The 24,018-nt window shown below is 45.5% G+C and overlaps 1 protein-coding gene across 1 annotated transcript; it reads right to left on the reverse strand.

Annotated features, from left to right (window-relative positions):
* Window positions 1–8,399: 8,399 nt before the first annotated feature.
* On the reverse strand, window positions 8,400–19,176 carry LOC108925732 (ras-related protein Rab-33B). Its single transcript, XM_018737929.2, has 2 exons — window positions 18,650–19,176; window positions 8,400–11,798 (listed from the first exon to the last, which is right to left on the reverse strand). Exons 1-2 carry the CDS (start codon window positions 18,851–18,853, stop codon window positions 11,346–11,348), a joined length of 657 nt encoding a protein of 218 aa, XP_018593445.1. The 5' UTR covers window positions 18,854–19,176; the 3' UTR covers window positions 8,400–11,345.
* Between the last annotated feature and the right edge of the window lie 4,842 nt (window positions 19,177–24,018).

Raw genomic sequence — 24,018 nt, forward strand, 5'->3', positions numbered from 1 at the left:
CTAATTTCTATTGTAATTTGAATTTTTATTTTGGAGTTGTTTTTCTAGTTTGAGATTTTACTCTGTACCTTAAGCAGTGCTTATTTCTTTTTATGCTGTACAGAATTATGAACTGTAAACGCGAGAGGATTAAAAACACTTTTTTGTTTTTATGAAAAAAAATAATAAATAAAGAGAATGTTATCTCATCAATATTTAATGCCTACATTGCAGTTTTCACCACTTTTTTCATTTCGGTGGGCCAAGTAACACAGATGCATCAAATTACGAAAACTAGTTCTGGATAAATCAGCGCCTAATCTATTTATTTTTAAGAGCTGATAGCTTGATGGAAAAATGGAAATGGAAGAATTATGAGGTCAAACTCTGAATTATTTTTATTAGTTAGTATTAGCTAGCAAAATATTTACAGGAGATTTAACAGTCTCGAATTGGCCATACAGTGACCTGTCCCGTCCTTCCATGAACATTTTCTTACTGCTTTTTTATTATTACCAGCCATTATTCGCCTGACACCTTTGTCCAAAGCAGCTTGCAATTTTAGGCATGTATAGTGATAATCATCCATTTATGCAGCTGGGTAAGTTTTACTGTGTCAGTTCAGGGTCAGAACCTTGACCAAGGGTACAACAGCAGGAGTGGGGACTTGAACCCACATCCTTTGGCTGACTAAAGTGGTGGCACAAACTCCGTCGCTACCAACTGGCTCCACGTGTGAACATCCCACGAGCTGTACTGATTTTGCACAATCAATATTGTTTCCTTAGTGCCGAAATATCTTATTGTCCCCACGTCCCCTCAGATGGGGGTTTTCTTACCTTTGATGGCGAAAAGGCCTCCTCCCTTCCACCCATCCGTACTTTTGCACATGCCGCCGAGGGGCGGAGGGGCTCCACGCGGTCAGCTTGGATGTAGCGTCGAGCCGGACGGAGGTGCCTCCCGCTGACCCCAGGTGCGAGCAGGTGCTCGGCGGCTACGCCGTCCGCACGGTAAGCGATGTGACGTGTCTGGAATCGGCATAGTGAGCAAAAGTCCGGTTTGAAAGCGCCTCATCAGGACCTCCACATTAAAACAGTTAAAAATGCCACAAAGCAAATGATGTGCTTGGTGACCTCGGTGGCTCATGAAAACAGCGCTCAGCGTATGTTGACCAACACATTAATCCAACAGGTAAAAAAAAAAAAAAAAAAAAAAACAGGTCAAATTGTGTGTAATTACTTCTGAGGTCATGGAAATTGTATAAAGTTCATATTTCAGTGCTTCTCGTTTCCTTCGGGAGAAGATTTTAATCTCAGTGGGGTTGAACGTTAATAAAAGTGAACACAGTAAAATAGAAGTTAAGCCAGCGGACTAATTTACACAAGGTGGGAAACAGCCGCCGCTGCGATTACTCCTCCCGGAGCACAACAGACAGGGCGTTTTAGCAAAGCACATTCCTGCATTATGTGCAACAAATGCGAGATATATTTCAGCTTTAGATCTACCGTTACTGTCACCAGGAGCCAGCAGGTGGCGCAGCGGTTACGGCAATTGCCGCGCACTCAAGCTGCTCGAGTCCCCTTAATCGAGGTTCTTACCCTGGACCGCTGCAGTAAACTTTACGCAATGACGCTAATGGGCAAATCGTTGTAAGCTGCTTCGGATAAATGGAAACGTAATGATGAAGTGGAACCTCAGAGGCAATGACAGTGGGGAAGGGTTCTGGGATGAGCTGTGGTTCACAGGTCAGCAGCAAATGAACTAAGGATTTCAGGTAACCCTACTGCACACTGGAAATAGCCTCGTGCTCCACAACCACGATACCCTACATATACAGAGGCACTCATTTAGCTGACCCTTTTTTCCAAAGCAACTTACAATGTTAAGGTTACAATTATTTGCCCTTTTGTACAGGTGGGTAATTTTAGTAGAGCAATTCAGGGTAAGTACCTTGCTCAAGGGTACTACAGCCAGAGGTGAAGCTCAAGCCTCTGACCTTGGGGTCCAAAGGTAGTCGCTCTAACCACTATGCTACCAGCCACCCCCTAGATGGTGCTAAGGGGCAGGAAATTTACCCTTCGTGCATCTTTGTAGAGAAGCAGACATCATCAGCGTGACGTGGTAAATCACTGCAGTGACGTAGGGTTTTATCCTCCTCCTCGTCCAAGCGCTCGCCTGAAGAGACTTGCGCTGATCTTGTGCTAAGGCACAGACTTCCCCGGACGGGAGGGAGGACAGGAGAGCGAACGGCCGAACGGCACCACCCCTGGGTTCACAGCGCACACCTGCACATTTCCTACTCATTGGAGTTGCACTTGAGACGGGAAATAACAGTAGAGTGCAGTAGAGTACAGTACCTGACTTTTACAAGTGTGAATAAATTACTGACTGACCCACTTTATAGATGGAGCTCAACACATCAGATAGAAGCACAAACTTGCAAAAACTTACACGCCACTCTCTTTAGAAGTCTATAACCATGACTATTGATGCAGATGTCAATGCGAAGACGCGTCGCTTTCATAAGTTGGGTTCACAGTAGCCGGGGTGTCGCCGTTTACACCGATTCATTTCCAGGCGCTTTTCTCCAAAGCAACATAATCAGGAAGACAGAAAAGTGCGCTCAACAGCGGAGCATGAAGTTCAACGTGAGCAAAAGCGAAGCTGAGCTGGGGTTGGATATCATAGTTTGGGTGACCCCCAAAGTACAGGGAAAATTACAGATTTGAGGTGTTCGGTTGTTCGCCGAGCTTGGCTGCAAATGTTTCATCACCAGTCGAGGTGACATCATCAGTGCGCAAGCTGTGTGATTTGTGTTGGAAGCACAACTTGCGCACTGATGATGTCACCTCGACTGGTGATGAAACGTTTGCAACCTAAATGCCAAGCTCGGCGAACGACCGAACACCTCAGCCATCAACCTGAGCTACGAAGACCACCGATATTCTCTATGATCTTCAATTAGAGATTTTTTTCTTTAAAAAAAAGAGCATTGGCTCCATAGCAACGCCACCAGGGAAGAAACGTGAGAACGAAATAAAACGGCAAGCATCCAAAATTTTTTCAAGAACGATCGCAGGGCTTTTGCCTCTTGAGCGCATTTCACTTGCAGGGTTTCGGTTTTACTTGGGGGGAAAAAAAATCCTAAAAATATGCAAAAAAAATGGATTCGCGCACAAAGTAAGAGTTGATGAAGGCACAGGAAAGCCTTTCAGGTTTCGCTGTAGAGGTAAACAGTAGGACCCAAGTATGATTACAAGCTGACAGCAGCATCTCAGCTGCCTCCAGCGAGACGATGAGAGGCTCACCAGGTCTGCGTGCTTCTGAATCACTGAGCAGCACGTTTGTCCACATTAATGACGTTTCCCATGAGTTCTACTGGGCGAAATGTCCCCACTCCGCTCTGTTTCAGTGTTAATAAATGTTCTCTCCCAGAGCGCCAACAAGGCACCTTCAGGTTTTAGGTTCTTCACTCGTTCGTGACACAGTTTGAGTTCATCCACCAGCAGCACGCTGAAAGTTCCCCTCCGTAATTCCAATATCTTTAAGGTGTTTAGGGGCGGTGCAGGGCCTCAGAGCTCTGCACCTGCGGGTTCGGACATGGGTTTGAATCCGCCTCCGTCTGCGCGGAGTTTGGTTGCCTACGGGTGCTCTGGTTTCCTCCCACAGTTCAAAGACATGTATGTCAGGTTAACTGGTCACTGTGAAGTGCCAAAAGTGTGCAAAGGTGTGTGTGTGTTCGCCCTGCAGTAGACTGGTGTCCCATCCAGAGTGTACCCTTCCTTCCAGTGCTTCCAAGGTGAACCACTGCAACCCTCCACTGGGGAAGCAGCTGTTAACAAGTAATAAATTAAATGTTTTAATAAATAAAGCAGGCGCGTAATGTGAGGACCTAAACATAAACGTGTTTTGATTGAGCTATAGTTGAGGAAACACTTTTAATTACCATTTAATGTAAATGTAAGAGAAACCTTGTTCAGACAGTGAACTTGGGAGCCGTTTTTGTGTTTATTTTGTGCCTATTTTGTGCAGCGACGGCTTTCGAGAAACACAAAGGGCTTGTTTGCATTTGCATCTCATAGAAGTGATTAAGAAATGAGCCGCCAAGATGATTTGCATAATTAAGAGCACATATGCTAAAGAGCCCCTCTTAATTCTCGGTCGCAATGAAGCGCGCCGTCTCCGGCAGGCGGGCGCGACTTCGGCCCGGTGACGGATGGAAGGCACCGCGTGACAACGCCATTATTCACGCGCGAGGATGGCTCGTGGAAGGTGCGGGGTTACGGTTTCTCTCCCTCGGGACCCCGTGAATGGAAGACTTTATCTCGCGCGCTTCCGAATAAGCGGCAACGCACGCGGTCTTAATCAAAAGCTGTGAATGCTAATAAACCGTAGAGGTGGGCTTCCCGCGTTTTAATCATGGTAATAAATGATCTGTCACCTGCGCCGAGGGAGGGCTGCGGGCTGATCCGGTCTCAGCCTGTTCCCGGGTGCAGGCCCGGACGAGCGCGGGTCGGCCTGCTGCGGCCCCGCCGTCCTTTGTCCCCCAACGCTCCTTATTATGCGGATCAGACCAAGGTTAAGGCTTCACCGGGGCCGCCGAGGGTTAATGGCGAGTCTCCTTCCGCCGCTTTTGGCTATGGCACGCCTTTGTGTCTCGAGCACGAGTGCCCCTCCGGCCCCTCCGGCCCCCGCTGCCAGCAAAACAGCAATACTGCCTTTTATTTCTCATTTTCGGCTCTTCCGCAGAACCCGAACGTGACCTCTGTCGCGGCGCTCCTCCAGCACACAAGTCGCTATTTTCCCCATTAATTATGGAGACGACGACAATGACGACGTCCGTGCCGGGACGTAGCGCCACATTATCGTCGCTTGCTGCGGAACCATCTATCATAAAAAAGACAGGGCGATTCTTATTTTGGTTGCATTACTCATTGGTTTTTATATCCTCGCACCGTCAACGCCGGGTGGCTCACTCCGCTGGGGGCTTCATTGAACAACTCTGCATCAACAAAACTATTTTCGCTATCAATATTTCCTCGTCGTGACCGTCCCCTGCCTGCCACACGCCACATGCCACAGCGCACCGGCTCTATGTATAAATGCTGCAAATACAGCAGCAGGTCGACAGCGAAGGCCCCTGCGGATATTTGGGGAAAATACCCAGCGGACCAGGCTTCGGTCACACGTCGTAAGGGTAAGAGCTTCAGGAGCGCACCGCTGTACCGTGGGGCTCTCGGTCCGTTCTCGGGGTACCTGGGCCCTTCCCCTCAGCGCTGTGGTAATCTTTACTTCGGCTGAGCTGCTGGTTCACCCTTCCGGCGAGCGCCGAGGTTGTCGAACGGCCGCTTTCCGGACCGGGCTCGGCCACCGGAGGAGACAAGGTGAGGTCCGTGCCCCAGTCCCGTGCCACAGTCCCGTGCCAGATCCGCGGGACGTTGGCTCAGTTAAAATGTCTTTGGCAATTTTTTCCGTGCCACGTATTGCTGAAAATGAATATTCCGCAAGTGTGACTTATAAACACCTCGATAAACACACAGCATCATGGGTTCGCTAAAGGGGATAAACGCTTTAGCACCATTTCGGATGAAATTGTGCTGAAGTTTTTTTTTTTTTATTTATATCCATTTCATTACCTAGGTTATAACGTTTAGCGTGTTTGAAGGAGAACAAGAAATTTTATTTTCAAAGTCAGACAGCGGAACGGTAACTGGGAAACCGAGTCTTCTTGTCCCCGTACGGGAAGGTGTCAGTGTGCCAGTCACCAGTCTTACCTGGAGGTGCAGACATTTGGTTCTGATGAAACAAGAGCATCTCTTGCCCAGTGTTTGTTTGCCTTCTACAGGTATGATCAGCGTACAGGAGAACAAACTCGAAAAACATACCCCACTAACCTCACCAAGAAATGTGCCAAGTTGTGCAGCAGATATGACAGCATTTGTATTCATTGCTTCTTTTTACCTTCCTCGCTGTAGAAGACTGAGAAAGATAAAAGTGGTTCATGAAAATGCTGGAGAAAATATGAATTTTGCTTCACGGGGTGAGAATGAGAATGTCGGCGTGCGGCTCTATACCGCCCTCTAGTGGACACTTTTTAAACTGCAGCCCATAATAAACTGCATCCAGGCTGTAGGGACAACAAACCTGTCCTCAGAGGGACAAATCCACTGACTCTTTGTGGAGGTGTGCGTGAACCTACCACTTTGAGATTCTGAAATTAACATTAAACATTCAAAACATCAGCACTTGATTACCGGTGTGAAACAACTACAATGGCAAAATAGATCAACAGGTGACACGGTGGCACATTATATCACTGCTCTCATAGCGCCCGGGCGGTGCGAGGGGACGTGGGTTCGATCCCCACTCAGTCTGTGTGGAGCTTGCTTGTTCTCCCTGGGTTGGGTGCTCTGGTTTCCTCCCACAGTCCAAAGACATGCTGTTCAGGTTCCCCCATAGTGTGAGAGTGACACAAAGACGGTGTTTCACTGATGTATGGATGAGTGACCCATTGTAAGTAGTGTATCTAGCAGTGTAAGTCACCGCGGTGAATAAGGTGTGTGGGCTGATAACACTACATAGAGTTCATTGGAAGTCGCTTTGCAGAAAAGCGTTTGTTAAATAAATAAATGTAATAGCTGTAAGTTTACATCTCTTTCGAGGACCATAGCAGAACATTTTCTTCATCTTCTAGGGTGCAGGGATTTGCATCACTTCTGCATTTCCATCACTTTCTTTCTTCTGCCGCTTCAGCCGCGTCCTCAGCCTGGAGCTGCGAGGTCAGGGTGCCGTGCGTAGCTCTCGGTTCTGCGACTCTCGGCTGCGGTGACAGAGAACACCGCCTGACTGAATTCGCTAGCTCACTTCTCGAAACACGGCCGATCGGGAAACCTGGGTGCCCATCGCCTTCTTTGGGAACGACGCTCGCAGGATGCGAGACCGCAGAGGCCGTGAACAAGAACCTGCCATTTAAGATTCATTTCAGCTGCTGTCCTGCTAACTAACAGGGTATTTTCTTCTAACTTCTGCATGGGGTTGTTTGAACTTAGTTAGCCAGGTTGTCATTTGGCATTAAAGATGAAATAGAAAAATATACCTGGAGCAGCAGGTGGCATAAGTGGTTAGACCCACTTGAAGGCGCTGCTTGTGTGGTTCTGATATTGCAGGTTTGAATCCCACCTCCTGTTGCAGTACCCCCGATCAAGGTGCTTACCCTCAATTACTGCAGTAAGAATTACCCTGCTGTACAAATGGGTAAATCATTGTAAGTAGCTTAACACTGTAAGCTGCTTTGGAGGAAGGCATCAGGTAAATGAACAAAACTGTACGTTGTCATTGTTGCCCAAATGTGGGGAAAATGGGATCAGGAGATCTACGGGCACCCGTTGAGGCAGAGGTTCGAACGAAGGTCCGCGCGGCCTGTCCGCTACCAGAACCGCAGCTGACGATGCTAGAGTCAGGCCGTACTCCTAGCGACGGAGAAAGAAGACGAGAAAGGTGGAACGCTAGCCAGAGCGAAACGAGCGCTCATCACGGTCCACCACTAAAAACAAAGCTTTCCGCTTTTATAGTTATGAAAAATCAGCGGGAGAAACACCGAGCCTAAAGATGTATTAGTACCTGTGAGATGTTGGACCATCAGTTTCCTCATGGATTTGCTGCCCGATTTACCTGTTGAGCACAGTATCTGCAAGAATTCGCACACCGTGGTGTAACAACCTGCGAGAGACTGAGCAGAGCCAAAAACACCCCAATAGCACTGAGGAGTTACACACTTCTTGAGCAGGGTCGCTGCAGCATCGAGGGGCGCATCTCCGAGGCCGCTTTGTTACGCACGTAGTATAAACTCTATATCGTGTGTGTAAAAACCTGAAAATAGAAAGAAAGAAGCAGGATAATGCTGCATTCTCTAGTCTCCATAAATTGTATCCTTGACTTTATTCCTACAGTGAAGTTCTTAGAACTTGAGCAATAAAATATGGGATTATATGAACCGCTGGTGCCCAGTTGTAAAACCGGTAAATGGCTTTCGCTCTTTTCTTCCCACACGATGGAAGTTCACGCAGTCCCAGCGTGACGTTCACGCGTACGCTCATATTACGTGACGTATCGCCGAGGATGATCCTGACCTCTTAGCGTCCGAGCGGCCCTCACCTGTCAGTACTAGTGTATAACTACTAGCGCACCTTGTTTGTACCTTTTACACTTGTCTAAATGTGACATTCCTGTTAGCGGTGTCTTCTCTCACTACTCATTTACACACAGTATGTGTTGCTGTAGCCTCATGCACTTTCCTTCAGGATCGATACAGTTTTATCCCTCCACCCATCTATTACCTGTATCTGCCTATTGGTATTTACATATTCATTCCCCAGTGCCGTCCGGAATAAGAGATGCAACAGCACAGAGATATTCCAGGTGCTTTATTGCACAACACCCACAACAAGGTCATGTTTCAAACACACATGGTATTAAAAACGTTAACGGATTATTTTCCCTCTTGATCCATTTACATTTCCTATGTTTACTATGTTGCGGTGCTGCAGTCTGTCACGCTTGAACAATGACCTGCGATTGTCTTATGAACTTTGAAAACATTAGGCAAATATTTACAGTCTCGAGAATGCAGTCATGGCATGTCGTGGACCAGGGAGAGGTGACGTGGGGAGCGCTGCCGTCCAGGAGACGAGGAGCCTGAGCGAAGCGCAGAGGTGACGATGCCTCGAGCGCCGATCCCTTCTGCCGGTGGGGAGGGAACCGAGAACTAAGACACACGGACACGCGGAAGAGGTCCCCTTTCCGGGACCAGTCCGTCCTGAGCCCAGAAGGGCAGCCGCGCGGATCTCCGCGTCACTGAGCGGCAGCCGTGAGCGATGATGCCTCGGAGGGATTCTGGGTAATAAAGGCAGAGCTCCGTTCCCCGCATGCGGACCGCATGTTACCGCCTGACAGGACGGTGCAGTAATGGCAAAGACACACTGCCGAAAGGGCATCGCGGCTGAAGGCCTCTTTCTCTGGCAGTGACCGTAAGGCCCGAGGGCGAGACGCGTTGCACAGTGACACATGGAGAAAAGCTCTTAAAGAAATCAAAATCAAGACAATGAGGCACTTCAGCGACGTATCACAAGATATTCCCACAGTAAAATGTTATAGAAAGAAGCACGCTATAGCGTTTCACCCAGGTCCCCCCCCGACCACCGTTACACTAAGGCATGTCCCGTTCTTGGCAAAATGCGGAGAATCTGATTATGGTCCACAGAGATTTCGGAGATTTAAATCTAGCATTAAATTAACCGAAAAAGAAGCAGATCTGTGGCACGGTCATCTGTCACACTTACATGTGCTCTTTACTCATAAACAACCGGGCAAACAATGCTGACGATCGTTCTGCTGCTCCCGAGTTAGCAGGGTGCGGCGGTCACGGCAACAGAGCGTAAACGCAACTCGCTCGACAAGCAGGCAGAATGTGGAATCGGGACGAAAATGGTAGCGTGACACCGACAACAGCTAGAACGTTCCACCGATTCCACGTCACGACTTCCATTAAACCGTCGCGAAAACACAGAAATCCGGCATGAAGGGACACGGTACACCTGTCCGATTAATGTAAACAATAAAACAACACGCTTCATTCTTGTTTTTGCTGGCTCTTTTTCTTCCCCGCCTCCTTCAAGTTGTGCATCGTAACCCTGTCACCATAATGCATCTGCGTTGCCCTGAGCTGTGAACTTACTGGACAGTATTTTCAATATGGCTGTAAAAAAAAAAAAAAAAAGACATGCATTACATACATTTACCACCATCACACTAGAACAACTGTACCCCACTGGTTTTCAAACATGTCAGGCATTCGCATTTTAAGATGTACCCTTGTTTAGTAGGTACACGGAAGCAGCACATTGGGGCACTGTGGATACGACGCTACGCTGACTCATCAACCAACTCTTTCGAGAGTCACGCATCATTTCAGGGGCCAAAGACTTCGGCCCCGGTGAACACGGAATCTCACTATTTTTTCTTTTCCTACATGTATCAAATTCAAAAGCGACATCTGGTAGGTCTAACATGACCGAGTGTTGCCTCTAAGAACATACGGCAGCCCCGGCAGCCTACGCGTGTGAGCTCGCCGCAATCCCAGCTGAAAGGTTCACTGAAGGAAGCATCGCCCTTCAGCGATTCCCCGGCTGTTGGCTCAGGGCGCCGCCCACACCAAGTACATCCCCACGGTGCTTTCTGTGACTGGTGCGATAGTGCGGCGGAATCGTGAAACATGTGCTGGCGGGACACGGTGGGCAGGACTCGTAAGGCTCCGGAGAGCAGGTGCGATACGATTACACACGTTGCATGCTGATGTACACAGAGTACAGTGGTAGGACTTCGCCTTCAAAATGTACGAAAGACTCAAAGACAAACCGCAACAGAAAGCTACAGAAGACAAGCTAGACCATGCAAGCGGTGTGCTGATGTCCACTCCTTGAGGGAAACAAGCTTTGTGTGATGGTCCTCTACCATGAACAGCAAAGTAGAGTACTCTGTTTTGCACACATATTCCTAACAATAATAGCTGAAATTCTCACGGTTGGAGAGAGAATCCTCCCGTTCCTCCATCCCTGTGGAGATCAGTACTCATCCCTGCGACTGTTCGCATCCCTTCAGCTCTAGCGTTAAAAGATCTCGAGTAAGATATCACGGTACAAGTGGTGTAAGAGGGAGGAGATGGTCAACATCAGACAAGTGAACATGGAACACTGCCACCAAAAGAGACATGCAACCTACAGCGGTCTTTCACTTCCACAAGCACTCAACAGGAAAGCTGCACAGTTCCAACAGTAACGTCCATCAACGGTGCATTGCACTGTCCTGAAAGAGTCCTTCAGGCTCTACTCTCCACAGTCAGAGGTGGAGGATGCCGCAGGAGGACGAGGAGAGTCAATGTTCTTCTTAACTGTATGGATCACAGTAGCAATAAGCTTTGGGTTCTGACACACCCGTAACATGAGTCATCATCCTTGACTTAAGGGAGCTATGGCGATGGAAGAGGACGGCTTGGCGATGAAACTCACCAGGTCTCTCCACCAGGTAGCTGAGAAGTAGCTTCCACACTCAACCCTTTAACTTCAAGGTGTTCAAACGTAAAACATTTTACTCTACGCTCGTATCCAAGGTTATGGACTGGCCAAATGAGAAGCTATAGTGCGACACCACCCACTAAGAACAGATGGTTTCCAGCCCACCTGTGAACAGAGGAGGAGACTACTGTAGATGCTTTTCTGGAAAGGAGGAGGCAACGAACAAAACCGAGTACTGAACCACAATGGAAGGACCCGCAGGCTCCCCGCCGTCCCCGGCCAACCGAATGTGGGGTCTCAGCAGCTGCAGGAGTAGCCACCCCTGTCCTCCGTGGGCTTCTTCAGTGGCACGGTGCCATCCCCGCTGGGGGGCTGGCTCAGAGCTAGAGGCTTCTGGCTCTTCAGCTTATGCGCCACCGTCATGAATATGGCCTCCACGTGATCATTGTCTCCAGGGCTCTTGGCGGACGTCTCAAAGAGAGGCATGCTGTGGGAGTCGGCGAACTTCTGTGCCACATCGGTGCTCACCCTGGCAGCACCGCGCAGGTCACATTTGTTGCCCACCAGGATGCGGGGCACGTCCTGGCCCAGCGAGTGCTGCCGGCACTCCTCGATCCAGGCCGGCAGGCTCTGGAAGCTGACGGCGTTGGTGATGTCGTACACGAAGACGATTGCGTGAACGTTGCGGTAGTAGTGCTGCACCATGCTCTTGCGGAAGCGCTCCTGGCCGGCAGTGTCCCACAGCTGGACCTGTAAGGCGACAGAGGGGGGTGGCACACGCACGCAGGTAGAGTACTGGTTAGAGGTGTTGCCTTGCAATCTAAGGAGCGGGCTTCAAATCCCACCTCCCACTGCAGTAGCCTTGAGCAAGGCACAGGTTTTCCTCAAATTATGAGCATAATTCATTTCATGCACATCATCTCATAAAAAGAACTCGCAGCTCCTGGGTTGTGCGTTCAGACATGGGTTTGAATTTTGTTCAGTCCCTGGAGTTCGTAATGGTTTCCCACAAAGGTCCAAAGATGTCCCCCCCCAGGTGAACTGGAAAACTGTTCATTTTGTGTGTGTGTGTGTGTGTGTGTGTGTGTGTGTGTGTGTGTGTGTGTATATGAATGAGGAAATGAATGTGTGTCTGAGTTTACCATGGAGTAGCATCCATTCAGAGCATAACCTGCCTCGTGCGTAATGCTTCCGGCATGGGCTCCAGTACCCCCCCGTACGCGCACATGCGCACACACACACACACGTGCACAAAAAGTGTTATAAACAATAGACAGACTATTTCGGTGTTATGATTTTTTTTTTTTTTTTTTTTAATAAATGTTCACATTTATTGCAAATTGCTTTAGAGTTATAACCCATATAGTTTTCTACCTTATTGTAAGGTGCCTTCGGAAGCAATTTTTAAATGTGCTATATGAAATATATTAGTTATTAGTAATTACTTTTAGAACATGACTTAATGGGGCAATTCTTGTAACGTCAAAATGATAACATTAGTAACCCCTCTCTGCAGAGCTATTCGTGACGTATCATTTCAGATCCCTAAAAAATTAAGAAAATCACAAAGCCATTTGTGATAACATTACCTTTCAAGATAATATTATGCATTTTATCATCGAGTTTTTTTTTTTTAAAACCTTTTTGTGTTACAGTTCATTATTACTATAGGTGATTAAAGAGGCACGAAATTTTGGGGAGATGTCTAAGAGCTGGTGTGCTCATCTGTCCAGGACAGCACACCCTTGGCGGGAGAGTGGGCTGCTGGCTCCGCGTGGTGGTCGACGTGACCAAGGGGGGCATTTTAAAAGGAAATTTCACCTCTCATGGCAGGTGAGAGCTTATGATGGAAATAATATGATACAAATGACATTTCCTCATAAGTGAGAGTTCTTATAAGAGAGACCGCGGAAGGGAAGGCTGTTTGAACCTGAATTATTGCTGCAGTGAACATCACACAGCTAGTTCAACGAGTAAATAACTGCATGCAGCTTTGTGTGCACGCCTAACAGTATAAATCTCTTAACATCTCACATAAATATCAGTTTAAATAATAAATTACTGTGGCGATTTTAACACCATATATTTTAATGCAATAAATGAACCCCACAAAACCACAATACTCAAAAGATAAAAACAAGTATAAACTTTTTTTGTTAGTTATATTAAAAAATGGGATTTTTTTTTGCAAAGGGTATTTTGTTTCATGGGCACATCCCCACAAGGGCTATATTTCAACGTTTACTAGCCCTGAGGGGACATTTTTCAAAAAAAAAAAAAAAAAAAAAACCCCCCGCAAGCAAGGCAAAGTGTGGCGCACACACACTAACAGGGAGCGGATTAGTCACATTCTTACTGCGGTAAAACCGTGGGTAGGTACGCTTGCCATCCGCACGCTGATCAGCAGTATGACTAGGGAGTGAGCGAGTGAGCAGGGAATAAAATGAAAGTGACGTAGAGCAACACCATCCCGTGTACCACTGCGTTTAGCATCGTGTGTTCCTGTGATCGTACCCCGGCGGTGCGCACGGCTCTCGCTCTCAGCAGATGCCCCCGGTGGCACGTCGGCAGTCCTGAAACAGCGAGGATTTTTCGGCGCATCAATGAGTGCCAAGGCCCACATGCTGCTGGAAAGGATATCCTTGGGACGCTGTCACACAGCGGTACACCTGGGCGGGCGCTACAGGCATCCATCGCCAAGAACACACAGGAAAGGTGTCCGATTCAAACGATCGCTTGGCAAAAACAAATTTAAGGCGGGTGTATAGGAGATTTACCCTCTTTGTTCCATTTCTACCCTCATTCCCTTTTCCAGATTGTAGTAGAGCTCATCTGCGTGTGACCACGCCTCAGGGGACCGGATACTGCTATGACCAGACAGCTCAGAGCATCATAGTACTATTTTTAATATATTTTCAAGAATAAAAATGACAAAGTGCAACAGAAGTCATTAAATCACTATTTCAGCAATTTGCTTGCACAAAACTTAACAACATACAAAAAATATCCTCAATGAATATTTTTAACTGAGGTTACATCTTCGAAAATGGAATCATGGTTATTAGTCACTTTTTAAGTGTCAGGTTAACAAGGAAAACCCAAATTATTTCTAAAAAAAAAATCACTTAAATACAGATCTGGTATAATAAAATATTTTTGGAAAAATTTATGATGCGCTGGAACGACAGGACAACCGTACGACCGCACGCCTCCACCCCTCGCCCATAAAGAAAAACAAAAAAGTGTGGTCACGTGAAGACGAACTGCATTCAAGGGCAGCCAGTCATTACATCTACCTACGTGATGTAAAACTAACCAACATCAACAACCCCCCCCAACCATCGATGTTATCCACGTGCACATACTATGCATTACAGAACTGGAACGAGACGACCTTTCGTCTCTACCGTCACGGTACGAGTTCAGGGCAACTCCGAGACACCACTCCGGGCCGCGCGCTAATTTTGCTGCGAACGGTGCCGCCGGGAACCAGAGATGCGGAGCACGGCGGGTTGGATTGGTAACGACGGGCCTGCGGCTGGCGGATCGCCCTCTCCTCGTTCCGCACGCCGACGTTACCGCAGTTGATTGTTAGAAAGCGAGGCAGGCGTGCGTTTCAGGGCAAGATGCAAAAATGTCACTCCCATCACATGAAAGGAGATGCCTCCCTTACCCTCAGCAGCAAGCTGACTTTAAGGTAATTAAGGCTGCCTGGCATGGCATGTGAAAGTACAAATAGTATGAGAAAACTGGAAAATAAGCACATTAAAGCTGAACTGTGGAGATACACAATCCAGGCTCCCGCTGAGCTCTGCTAAAGAGGTGTATGTGGAATTTAAAAGGAAAACACAGTATGTCAGCACACAGCAGTTTGTCAAAAAAAATATTTAACCAGTCTGCAGTAAAGCTTACATAGGGGTAGGTTGGTTTTTTTAACATTCGTTTTTTTCCCCCCTATATAAAAACACATTTTTTTTTTTGTATTGAACCGCATGATGAAACTGCTGCATTTACGAAATCTGATAATACATTTATTCATTTAGCGGACGTACATCTCACAGAAAATACAATGTGTGCATCACATTAACAGAAAGAGACTTAGACGCAGACACGTGATTCTAAAAGTGCAGTTTGTTACTTTCCACCATAGGAACCAATGCACACGAGTAGCTGCGTGAAGGTTTATTTGTTGTTTAACAGTTATGATCTCAAAGTTATAGTTCATGAACATTTACACATTACGTGAACTTAAGAAATCATGGGTGAGGTGAGTAAGGAAGAGGTGATATTACAACTGAACTGTCAGATAACTTAGGAACATTTTCAAAGATACATCGATCTGTTCATTTTTTACTGCATTTCAAAAATATCTTTGCTGCAGAGCAAACTTTACCTGCATTTCCAAGTCCAGCCATTTGTGGGCAGTAAAGAGCATCCGATTAGAGTGGGACTGGGACCACATTAATTAATGGTGTTCCTCAATGTTGCTCATGAAAATTTAAATACAAAACAACAAACATCATATCCTGTTCATGGTATGAACCATTCAACTACTGCCATTAAGTGGGAATTTATAGAAACAACATTTTATTTTCTGTAATTTAAAATGAGTATTTATTTTAACATAGCTTGAAGTTAAAGTCTTACTGTGGATTTTAGTTTTCTACAATAGCTATCTATATCCAAGGCTTCTACAGAAGCTACACAAATACAGAGATACATGTCAATTTTTATCAAGCTTTCATTGATTGTACAGATGGTCCCCGATTTACAAGGGTTCGACTTGCGCTTTTTTTTTTTCGACTTTACGATGGTGAGCTGGCAATAGAAGTTCAGTAGAAACGGTGCTTCAAATTTTGTTTTTTTTTCCCCAGACAAGCGACATGTGGAGCAATATCCTCTCACAATGCTGGGCAGCGACAGCGATCCGCATCTCCCATTCTGTGTGTATTAGGTGTACTAAATGTATTTTCGTCTTACGATATTTTCGACTTATGATGGGTTTCGGGGAAAGTAACTCCATCGTAAATCAGGGACCACCTGTATAGATTAAGTAAATTGAAAATGGCCAGATGCTGATGAATGTTACACATCATTTCACGTTAATAAAAGATAAGATAAAGTCCACGTTCTCTGCCTCACGCCCTATGTTTCTAAGGGTTTTAATTCATCATAGCTTTATGTGAGATTTTCATAGAACTCAACCCATGAACACAGATGTCTGAATTACTATGCTTTTATTTATTGGGCCACAGTGCTACGATTTTGAACAAACACATTTTCACCCCTGCTGTATTGGGAAAAAACGTAAAAATGTATTAAATTTACATAATATTCCTTCTAGTGATATACCTAATGTATCAGAGTTTTTCCACTAACCAATTGATACAATGGGTTCATTTTTAGCAAAAAGCACAGGAGAATTACCTTCCTCGAGGGTGCAGCAGCAAACTCCCTTACAGAACGAGACTTAGCATCCTTTCGTCACAATTTTGCATTCCACAGTACCAGTGTGCTGCCCAGTGCCTTGTATTTAATCACATTAATGCCCCTCTTACCTTGGTGCACTGTGCTAAACTATTATTCACCTTACAAAACTTGCAGCTTATTCACCAGGTCAAAGGACTTAAACATCCTGGCCTGAATTTCCTTCAACCCTTCCCAGGGAGTTTTAAAGAAATAAACTGTTAAGCTATATTTATACCCATTAAGCCAGTTTATGGTAGGTGACCTTTAACGCCCTATTTCTCTTTGCACGAAGTAACTCAATGTAATGCAGCCTATACACATAACTTTAACAATAAGAGGAAGAAATTACATTTTGTCTTAAATGGTGAAGGTACTGCGAGCATCGCGTGTCTCCATGACGAGTGCGGAGAGCCGCTCTGTGGGGAGTCAGAACTGCTTCCCGAGCAGCAGAGAGCCTGGCGCGGAAGTCAGGGAGCCATTAATCAGACATTTGATACGCATTAGCATTTTGTACACAATCCCAGAATAACAGCGTTGTGAGAACAAGGCGCCTGCAAGCACCCTGGTACACAGGCAAGGAATTCGGTTAAAGGAGGGCAATGGTGGGGGGGGGGGGACCTGGGCTGAGGGCATATAGTGCAAGAATGAGCTCAACACATCAGCTCCAGCGGTAACATTTAATTGACAGGGCTGTCAGAGAGAACTGCTGCTGAACCGTTGTATGTACCCCCACCCCTACACAATACAATGCTCTTGTCAAGTTCTTGAAAGAGAATCCCAAATGAGGGGTGGTTCAAGGTTACGCAGGAAAAGCACCACGTCTTATTTATTTATTTATTCATTTATTTATTTACAAGCCAAGCGAACATCAGGACAAGTTATAACCTGACAAAAACCTATTGGTATGCTGGAAGAAACTTACTTGAACATTACGTTTGAGAACCTGAGAATTTTTACGTTTTTCCCAATACAGCGGACGAGCTGAAACCTATAAGGCAGATGAAGCATTGTGACTCTACAGCAGGTGATGTCATCCTCAGATAACTGAGCACAGAGCCTCCCTTTAGTCGGTGGGAAGGTATCAGTTAAAACCTAATGAAATCAAGACCGAAAGGCCGGAAAGTGCCGGAAGTGGCACGAGGCTCTTTGGGAAGATCAATCAGCTAACAGAGTTTGAGGCGTGTAAACATTGTTCCTTCACTCTAAAACGTCTTACACTCAAGAGGTCATTATTAAACCATGAGCTGTAAAAGGTGACACTGTGTTTTAAGGGTCTATACGAAGGCCTGGAACACGGATCAGAACCAAGAGCTGCGGGCTTAGTAGTCTAGAGTGACCGTAATGACTCTGCTGGGGAAAGCCTATGGGGATAATCACACCTCACACCAACTGCATCACTGTCAACCCAGGGCCCTTGATGAAGATGCTGAGATCGCCACACGGCTTCACCTCAAGCTGGGCCACCAGTTGCTCCTGGAATATTGGTATTACACACCGTGGTTTCACATGTGGGACTTGCTGCCTATCTCTACAGTTGCCGAGCATGGCTTTGTATCCCACTTCTGACACCAGTGTACCAACACAGCTGAACACAACCTGTGTCAAGAACTGGACCCGCATCCCCAACCTCAAAGGCAGTGACCAGAATCCCATGATCTTGAGGTTGAGCTCTATTCAAAGAGAGGTTGGTTTTTATGTCACAGTATTAAAAAAAAAAAAAAAAGGGGGGGGGGGGGAACACAGGGAAATGGTTATTATTCTGCATTCAATACTAATTTATACACTGGCGCTATCATGTGGATTCTACACATCTGTTAGGGTTCAAGTGAGTGACTCGGTAATGAAACACTGTATTTCAAAGGCAGTTGCAGAGTTACTTGGGTTTCTGGAAAAGAGGCGTTATGGGCTCAGCCTGCAGCACCTGCATGCAGCACCTGTTCGTTCCCAAGGTGTGTAATAATGTATGAGGTGGCATCGCGCAGCACAATGAGCCACAGCGGCACGGAGACAGCTAAGGGCACACAGCATCTCCACCCCACCGAACCGAACCGCACCGCACCGCACCGCACCCCCGGCGCCACGTGCCCTAGTAGAACCCCGCACTGCACCGGCGCGCCTTACGGCTTACTTACCTTGATCTTCTCGCCGTCGATCTCAATAACTTTCTCACGAAAGTCCACGCCGATCGTGGCCTCCGTTTTGTCGGGGAACTTCCCGGCACAGAAGCGGTAGGTGAGGCACGTCTTGCCCACCCCGGAGTCCCCGATCACGATGATCTTGAAGATGCGGGAGCGGGGCGGAGGCAGAGAGCTGCTCAGTTCCACGGACGACTCCATCGCTGCTCACAAATTCAGAAGAAGCAGGATCCTTACGGGAACGGAATGCAGCTTCTGCCTGCCTCCTAATGATGTGTAATTCGGTCACAGTGCTGTCTGACTCTGAGTGAGTCTGTGTCTGGGAAAACAGCGTATGACGAAAATACACGAAATGCTCGCTCATCCGAGCAGTGCGGCTAATGTCTCAACTTTCTGATGCGGTGGTAAATGTGCAGAATCATTGCAGCGAGTGTGTGTGTACGCGGGGATCGTTCGTGGAGAGCTGGCCGACACTCCTGCGCGGAACTCCCTCCTGTGTTTGGGTGAAGTCGCCACGTACTGGCAGCACGCGCCTCCAAGTCTCGCGAGAGCCGGCACTGAGCAGTGTCCCTGATCACGTGTCCGAGCCGGCGCGCTGCGCTGCGCTGTGGCTGAGTTGCCTCGCCGTCGCAATTTGTGTTCCGCGAGAAACATTGCTAATATTCTGTGGCAAATAAATAGGGTTAGGAAGCAGGAAATAGGCTACATTCACTTGCGCTCTTCGCTGACCTTTTAATTTAGCACTATTAAGTTTGGCAGTTTTAAATTTAGCAGCATTAAGTCCTCACAAATGCCAAAATTCGTCGTCCCTAAATATATTCTGATTCTCCTGCAAAATCCGTCGTGTGCGTCCGCTAATGTAATGCTAAATCTGACGTGAAAGGTACCTATAAATGATAATCTATCCTTGCTGCAACCACTTTTGCTTAGCTAGAACCTAACATTGGATATTGAATGGGGCAATAATAATAATAATAATAATAATAGTAATAATAATAATAATACTAGTAGTAGTAGTAGTTAACCGTAACGGTTACTACTATTATTATTATTAATAGTAATAATAATAATAGTACTGGCGTTAGGTGCAGGGTGTTCCCCACCACCTGTAGAGTATCTCAGTAACTTCACATGTTTTCTATAAAGAAATAATTAGGGCATTATTATCTTCCATAACACTGAAATATCAATGTAAACAGTCAAAATAAGAGGTTATTAGCTAAGCCTGTGTCCTTATTTCCCACCTGAATGAATCTGGCTGACATTTTTTTCCACTGTGAAATCAGCAGAATTCTCTGAAAGCTACCTTAATTCATCATCAAATGTGATGCCTTTATTGTGTAAAAACAAACAAGGTGTGGACATGTAAAAATGTAAACTTTTTGGACTATTCTGTGTGGCTGCAATAGGGTGTGTTAAATTTCCCACCATAAACTCCTAAGAATATATAACACGACTTCTATTTTCAGCAGCTTGTAACCTATACTGATACGTGTAGTCTGCTTTCGAACTCAGTTACTTTCTTTACTGCTGTACCAAACTTTGACTTTCAGTAGCAGAAAGTAGGCCTATGGGCTGCCTGCAGTGCACTTGGGTAACATAAAACCTGTAGCGTTTGCAGACGTCAATATGCAGATAATCCAGGTGTATTTTCCTTTTCTCTGCAAACCAGCATCTCCGTGCCACAAAATGTCAGAGTCTTGGCTCTTCCCCAGATTGATAGATGGATGTGTTTTCGACATAGTGTGAACAGTGATAACAAAGGTGTTGTGTGGGTTCGAATATCCATCTGTTTATGAAAACAGAATCGGTATTCAGGTCAAGACAGAGCACATTTTGTTTGGAAACTGAGCGGCGCTAATGGTTGTATTTCCTCTATAATTCCCAAGTGTAATTAATTTATGCACTTTGCCATGAAAACTTGCACTGCTGAGTCTGACATCATTCGTATTGTGGCTGGGAGAAATGTCAGACAGACTGTGTGGAACAAAGTTGTCTGATGTTCATGTGTTGCTTCCTCTAGATAGATGGCTTAAATGTAGGCCTCACTCTCAAGCCAGCTGTAGTGTGTGTGTGCTGTTGATGGCAAAAAGCCTAATTTGGAAACCTACTAGGACAGAGTACCTATTGATATAGCCCAGAGTCAAAAGGTGAAATCCACATGAAAAATTCAGTACGATAGTGGAATAGCTTGGAACAGATCAAGAAAACAGTGTAAACAATCTTTAAAGCTGTGAAAACAGAGACATTTCCTTCCATCCTCCTTTTATTTATTTAGCTGGTGCCTTTATGCAAGATGATTTACAATGTTTGCTTTGTACACTAAGCTACTTAAAATTATTTACCCATTTATACAGATGGCAGCAAGGTGGCACAGCAAGTAGTGCTGCTGTCTCACAGCGCCTGAGTGGTGTGAGAGAAAATGGGTTTGATCCCTGCTCAGTCTCTGTATAGTTTGCATGTTCTCCCTGTGTCTGTGTGGGTTTCCTCCCACAGTCCAAAGACATGCTGTCTCCCACAGTGTGTGAGTTACACAGAGAGAGTGTGTTCCACTGATGTATGGATGAATGACCCTGTGTAAGTAGTGTATCTAGCAGTGTAAGTCACCTTGGTGAATAAGGTGTGTGGGCTGATAACACTACATAGAGTTCATTGGAAGTTGCTTTGGCGAAAAGTGTGCTAAGTGAGTAAATGTAAGTCAGTAGTTAGATGGGTAATTTTTTTTTTTACTGGAGGGTGAGTACCTTTCTGAAGGGTACTACAGTGGGAGGGGGGATTTACATTTAAGTCACCTGATTACAAGGCGATGGCTCTAGCTACTACACTACCTGCAGCCCCACTATGAAGTTATCAATGACTGTTTAGCTGGTGCCATTGTCCAATGCGGCAATGTTAGCAAAGTATCTTGACAATGATTTTACTGTTTAATGAAGATACTGGAGGGTAAGTTGTGTGAATTACATGTATAAATAGGTGGTATAGTACATTGCTGTGGTTACAATTGAGCTATTATACTATTACATCAAGGGGGTGTGGGGGCATGGTGGTGCAGTGGGTTTGGCCTGTGCCTGTTCTCTGATGGCTCTGGGGTTCAAGTCCCGCTTGGGGTGCTTTCTGACAGACCTGCGTCCTGTCCTGGGTGTGTCCCTTCTGCCAAGTTAGGCTCCGGCTCACCATGACCCCACTTGGGACAAGCAGCTTCAGGCAGTATGTGTACTTGACATTTTAATTGAAAAACTAAATCCGTTTTAAATAATTTTTAAAAAAAATTCACCCAAGAGACTTTGACAGCATATCTTAGATTCTCCAGAATCTTTGTTTTTGTGTAGGAAAAAAAAAATGAACAGTATGATTCAACCCCCGCCCTACCTCCCAGTCATTGAAGGTACCCATCCTTTCACCATCTACACATCAAAACAAAGTAAGCTAAAGAAATGTCTTTGTCTTTAGATTGGACTTTTTGGGTTTTTGTTGGTCCATCATTCTACCTCCTTGGCATTTGATTCACATGTGCTATTAAATCAAGCAGAGTTGCTGTAAGTCACCAAGACCATCTGCTCTTTATGAACTCAGTTTTGAGAATGTGCCTTCAACAGGACTTAACAAAACACACCACTAATTTAAATTAAAACATTGCCAATGTCTTACCATACACAATCAAAATTAACTGACAGCAGAAATATGTTCAACCCTGAAATGTCCTTGTTAGTGTTTCTCTTACTTCAAATGTAAATTTAGCCAGTGTACATTGTTTCATATTTCCTCATTTTTACCCACTGTGATAATTTTATTTCTTGTTCCATATTTTCTAGTGTCAAACTAACCAATATGTTTAGCCTTCTACTAAGAGATTTGAATCATAATTCATGGTTAGTATGTCCATTGAGGTGGGTGTTTGTATGCACTGCCTTTTCGGAAGGCTGTACACGCTATAAGAGCATGAACCTCAAACTAGAATTTCACTCATGTCATCTCTACAGGCCTTTGGCCAGTGAATATGATTGCAAAATTACCATAGTGACAACAAGGACACTTTCACTGTCATGTGAGCACAGGATCTGCAAGCAGAGACACATCAGCTTGAAGACATGTCTATTTATAGTACAACTGAAATGCCCTGAGAAGTTTGACGACTGCTATTAATTTCACCACCACTGAACATAAATACAGCACATAACTTTTATGCTGTGAAGGACCCATGTTGTAAGTCCAGGTGGACCGTTTGAAGCTATGGAAACAATTGAAATGGGCAAGTGCTGCCAACTTTGTTAGGGCAGGTCATGTCAAATGAAAAGCACAAAGAAACACAGACCACACTGTCACCACACTACTGTACTCTTTTTCTGTTCTATGCTGAAAGCCACATAAGCTCTAAAACAGATTTTTTTTTTTTTACTGTGACAAAGTGTCACTTTGTCCATCCATAACAGTATTGTGTGAAGAAACTCAAGTAAAATAAAAATAAAATTACATTTATTCCACAAATTATTTTGCAATCACAAACTCTGTCCAGGTAGCTTATTTTTTCCTCTAAAGGAAAACGGTTCATTTTTAGGTCAAAAATGTTGAGAAGCCAAGAACCGAGTGGCTATCTTAACCATCTAATTAATAGCACCTAATACATATGGGTCAAGCAGTATTCTAATGTGTGAGGAGTAATTTGTCTTAGTAGGCTCAGTAACAGAAAACACAAATGTTAGTGGAGAAAAGCTCACACAAGAGCGTTGTACGCAATTGCGCCTCATTAAAAGTCCTCTGGAATTTCGGTCATAAAACACACATAAACACTCTACCCCCAGCACTGCGTTTATGTGATGATAGACCTATAATGACAATGTAAAGGACATTTTCTAAACCACATAATGGCTATTTCAGAAGCAGTTGTACAGCTCCCAGAAATTTCCAGCTGTTATTTTTAAATGGGTGATGGTGAGACCAGTAATTGGGGTCAGCCTGCTGGGCTTTCCCTCTGCATCTTGTATCACTTTCTTTGGTAAATCCATGAGGAGATGTCAGACACAGCAACAGTAACTGTGGTGAGCAGATTCCTATTTTGTCGTCGTTCAGGAGAATCCCATTTCTGCCTGATAGTCCACAAGTTTTTTTTTTTTTTAAACATTCAAAATGTTGATTTATGGCCCAAGTACCAACATTTTTTTTAAATGTCACCTGCCTTCCATTCCTGATCTTCAAAGGTTATCTACACATTCAGCGTAAAAATTTAGACATCATGGTTGTGTAATCAGCATGGGAGGACATTCTGCTGTAGACCGCGTGCATGCGGTCAGTCCATCACTGAAACGATCACTCTGACTGCATAGTGAAGGGCTGAATATTTATGACCAATGCCTCTTTGGCATCCAGGA

Source organism: Scleropages formosus, chromosome 16 (genome assembly GCF_900964775.1).
Source record: "Scleropages formosus chromosome 16, fSclFor1.1, whole genome shotgun sequence".
NCBI classification, from domain to species: Eukaryota; Metazoa; Chordata; class Actinopteri; order Osteoglossiformes; family Osteoglossidae; genus Scleropages; species Scleropages formosus.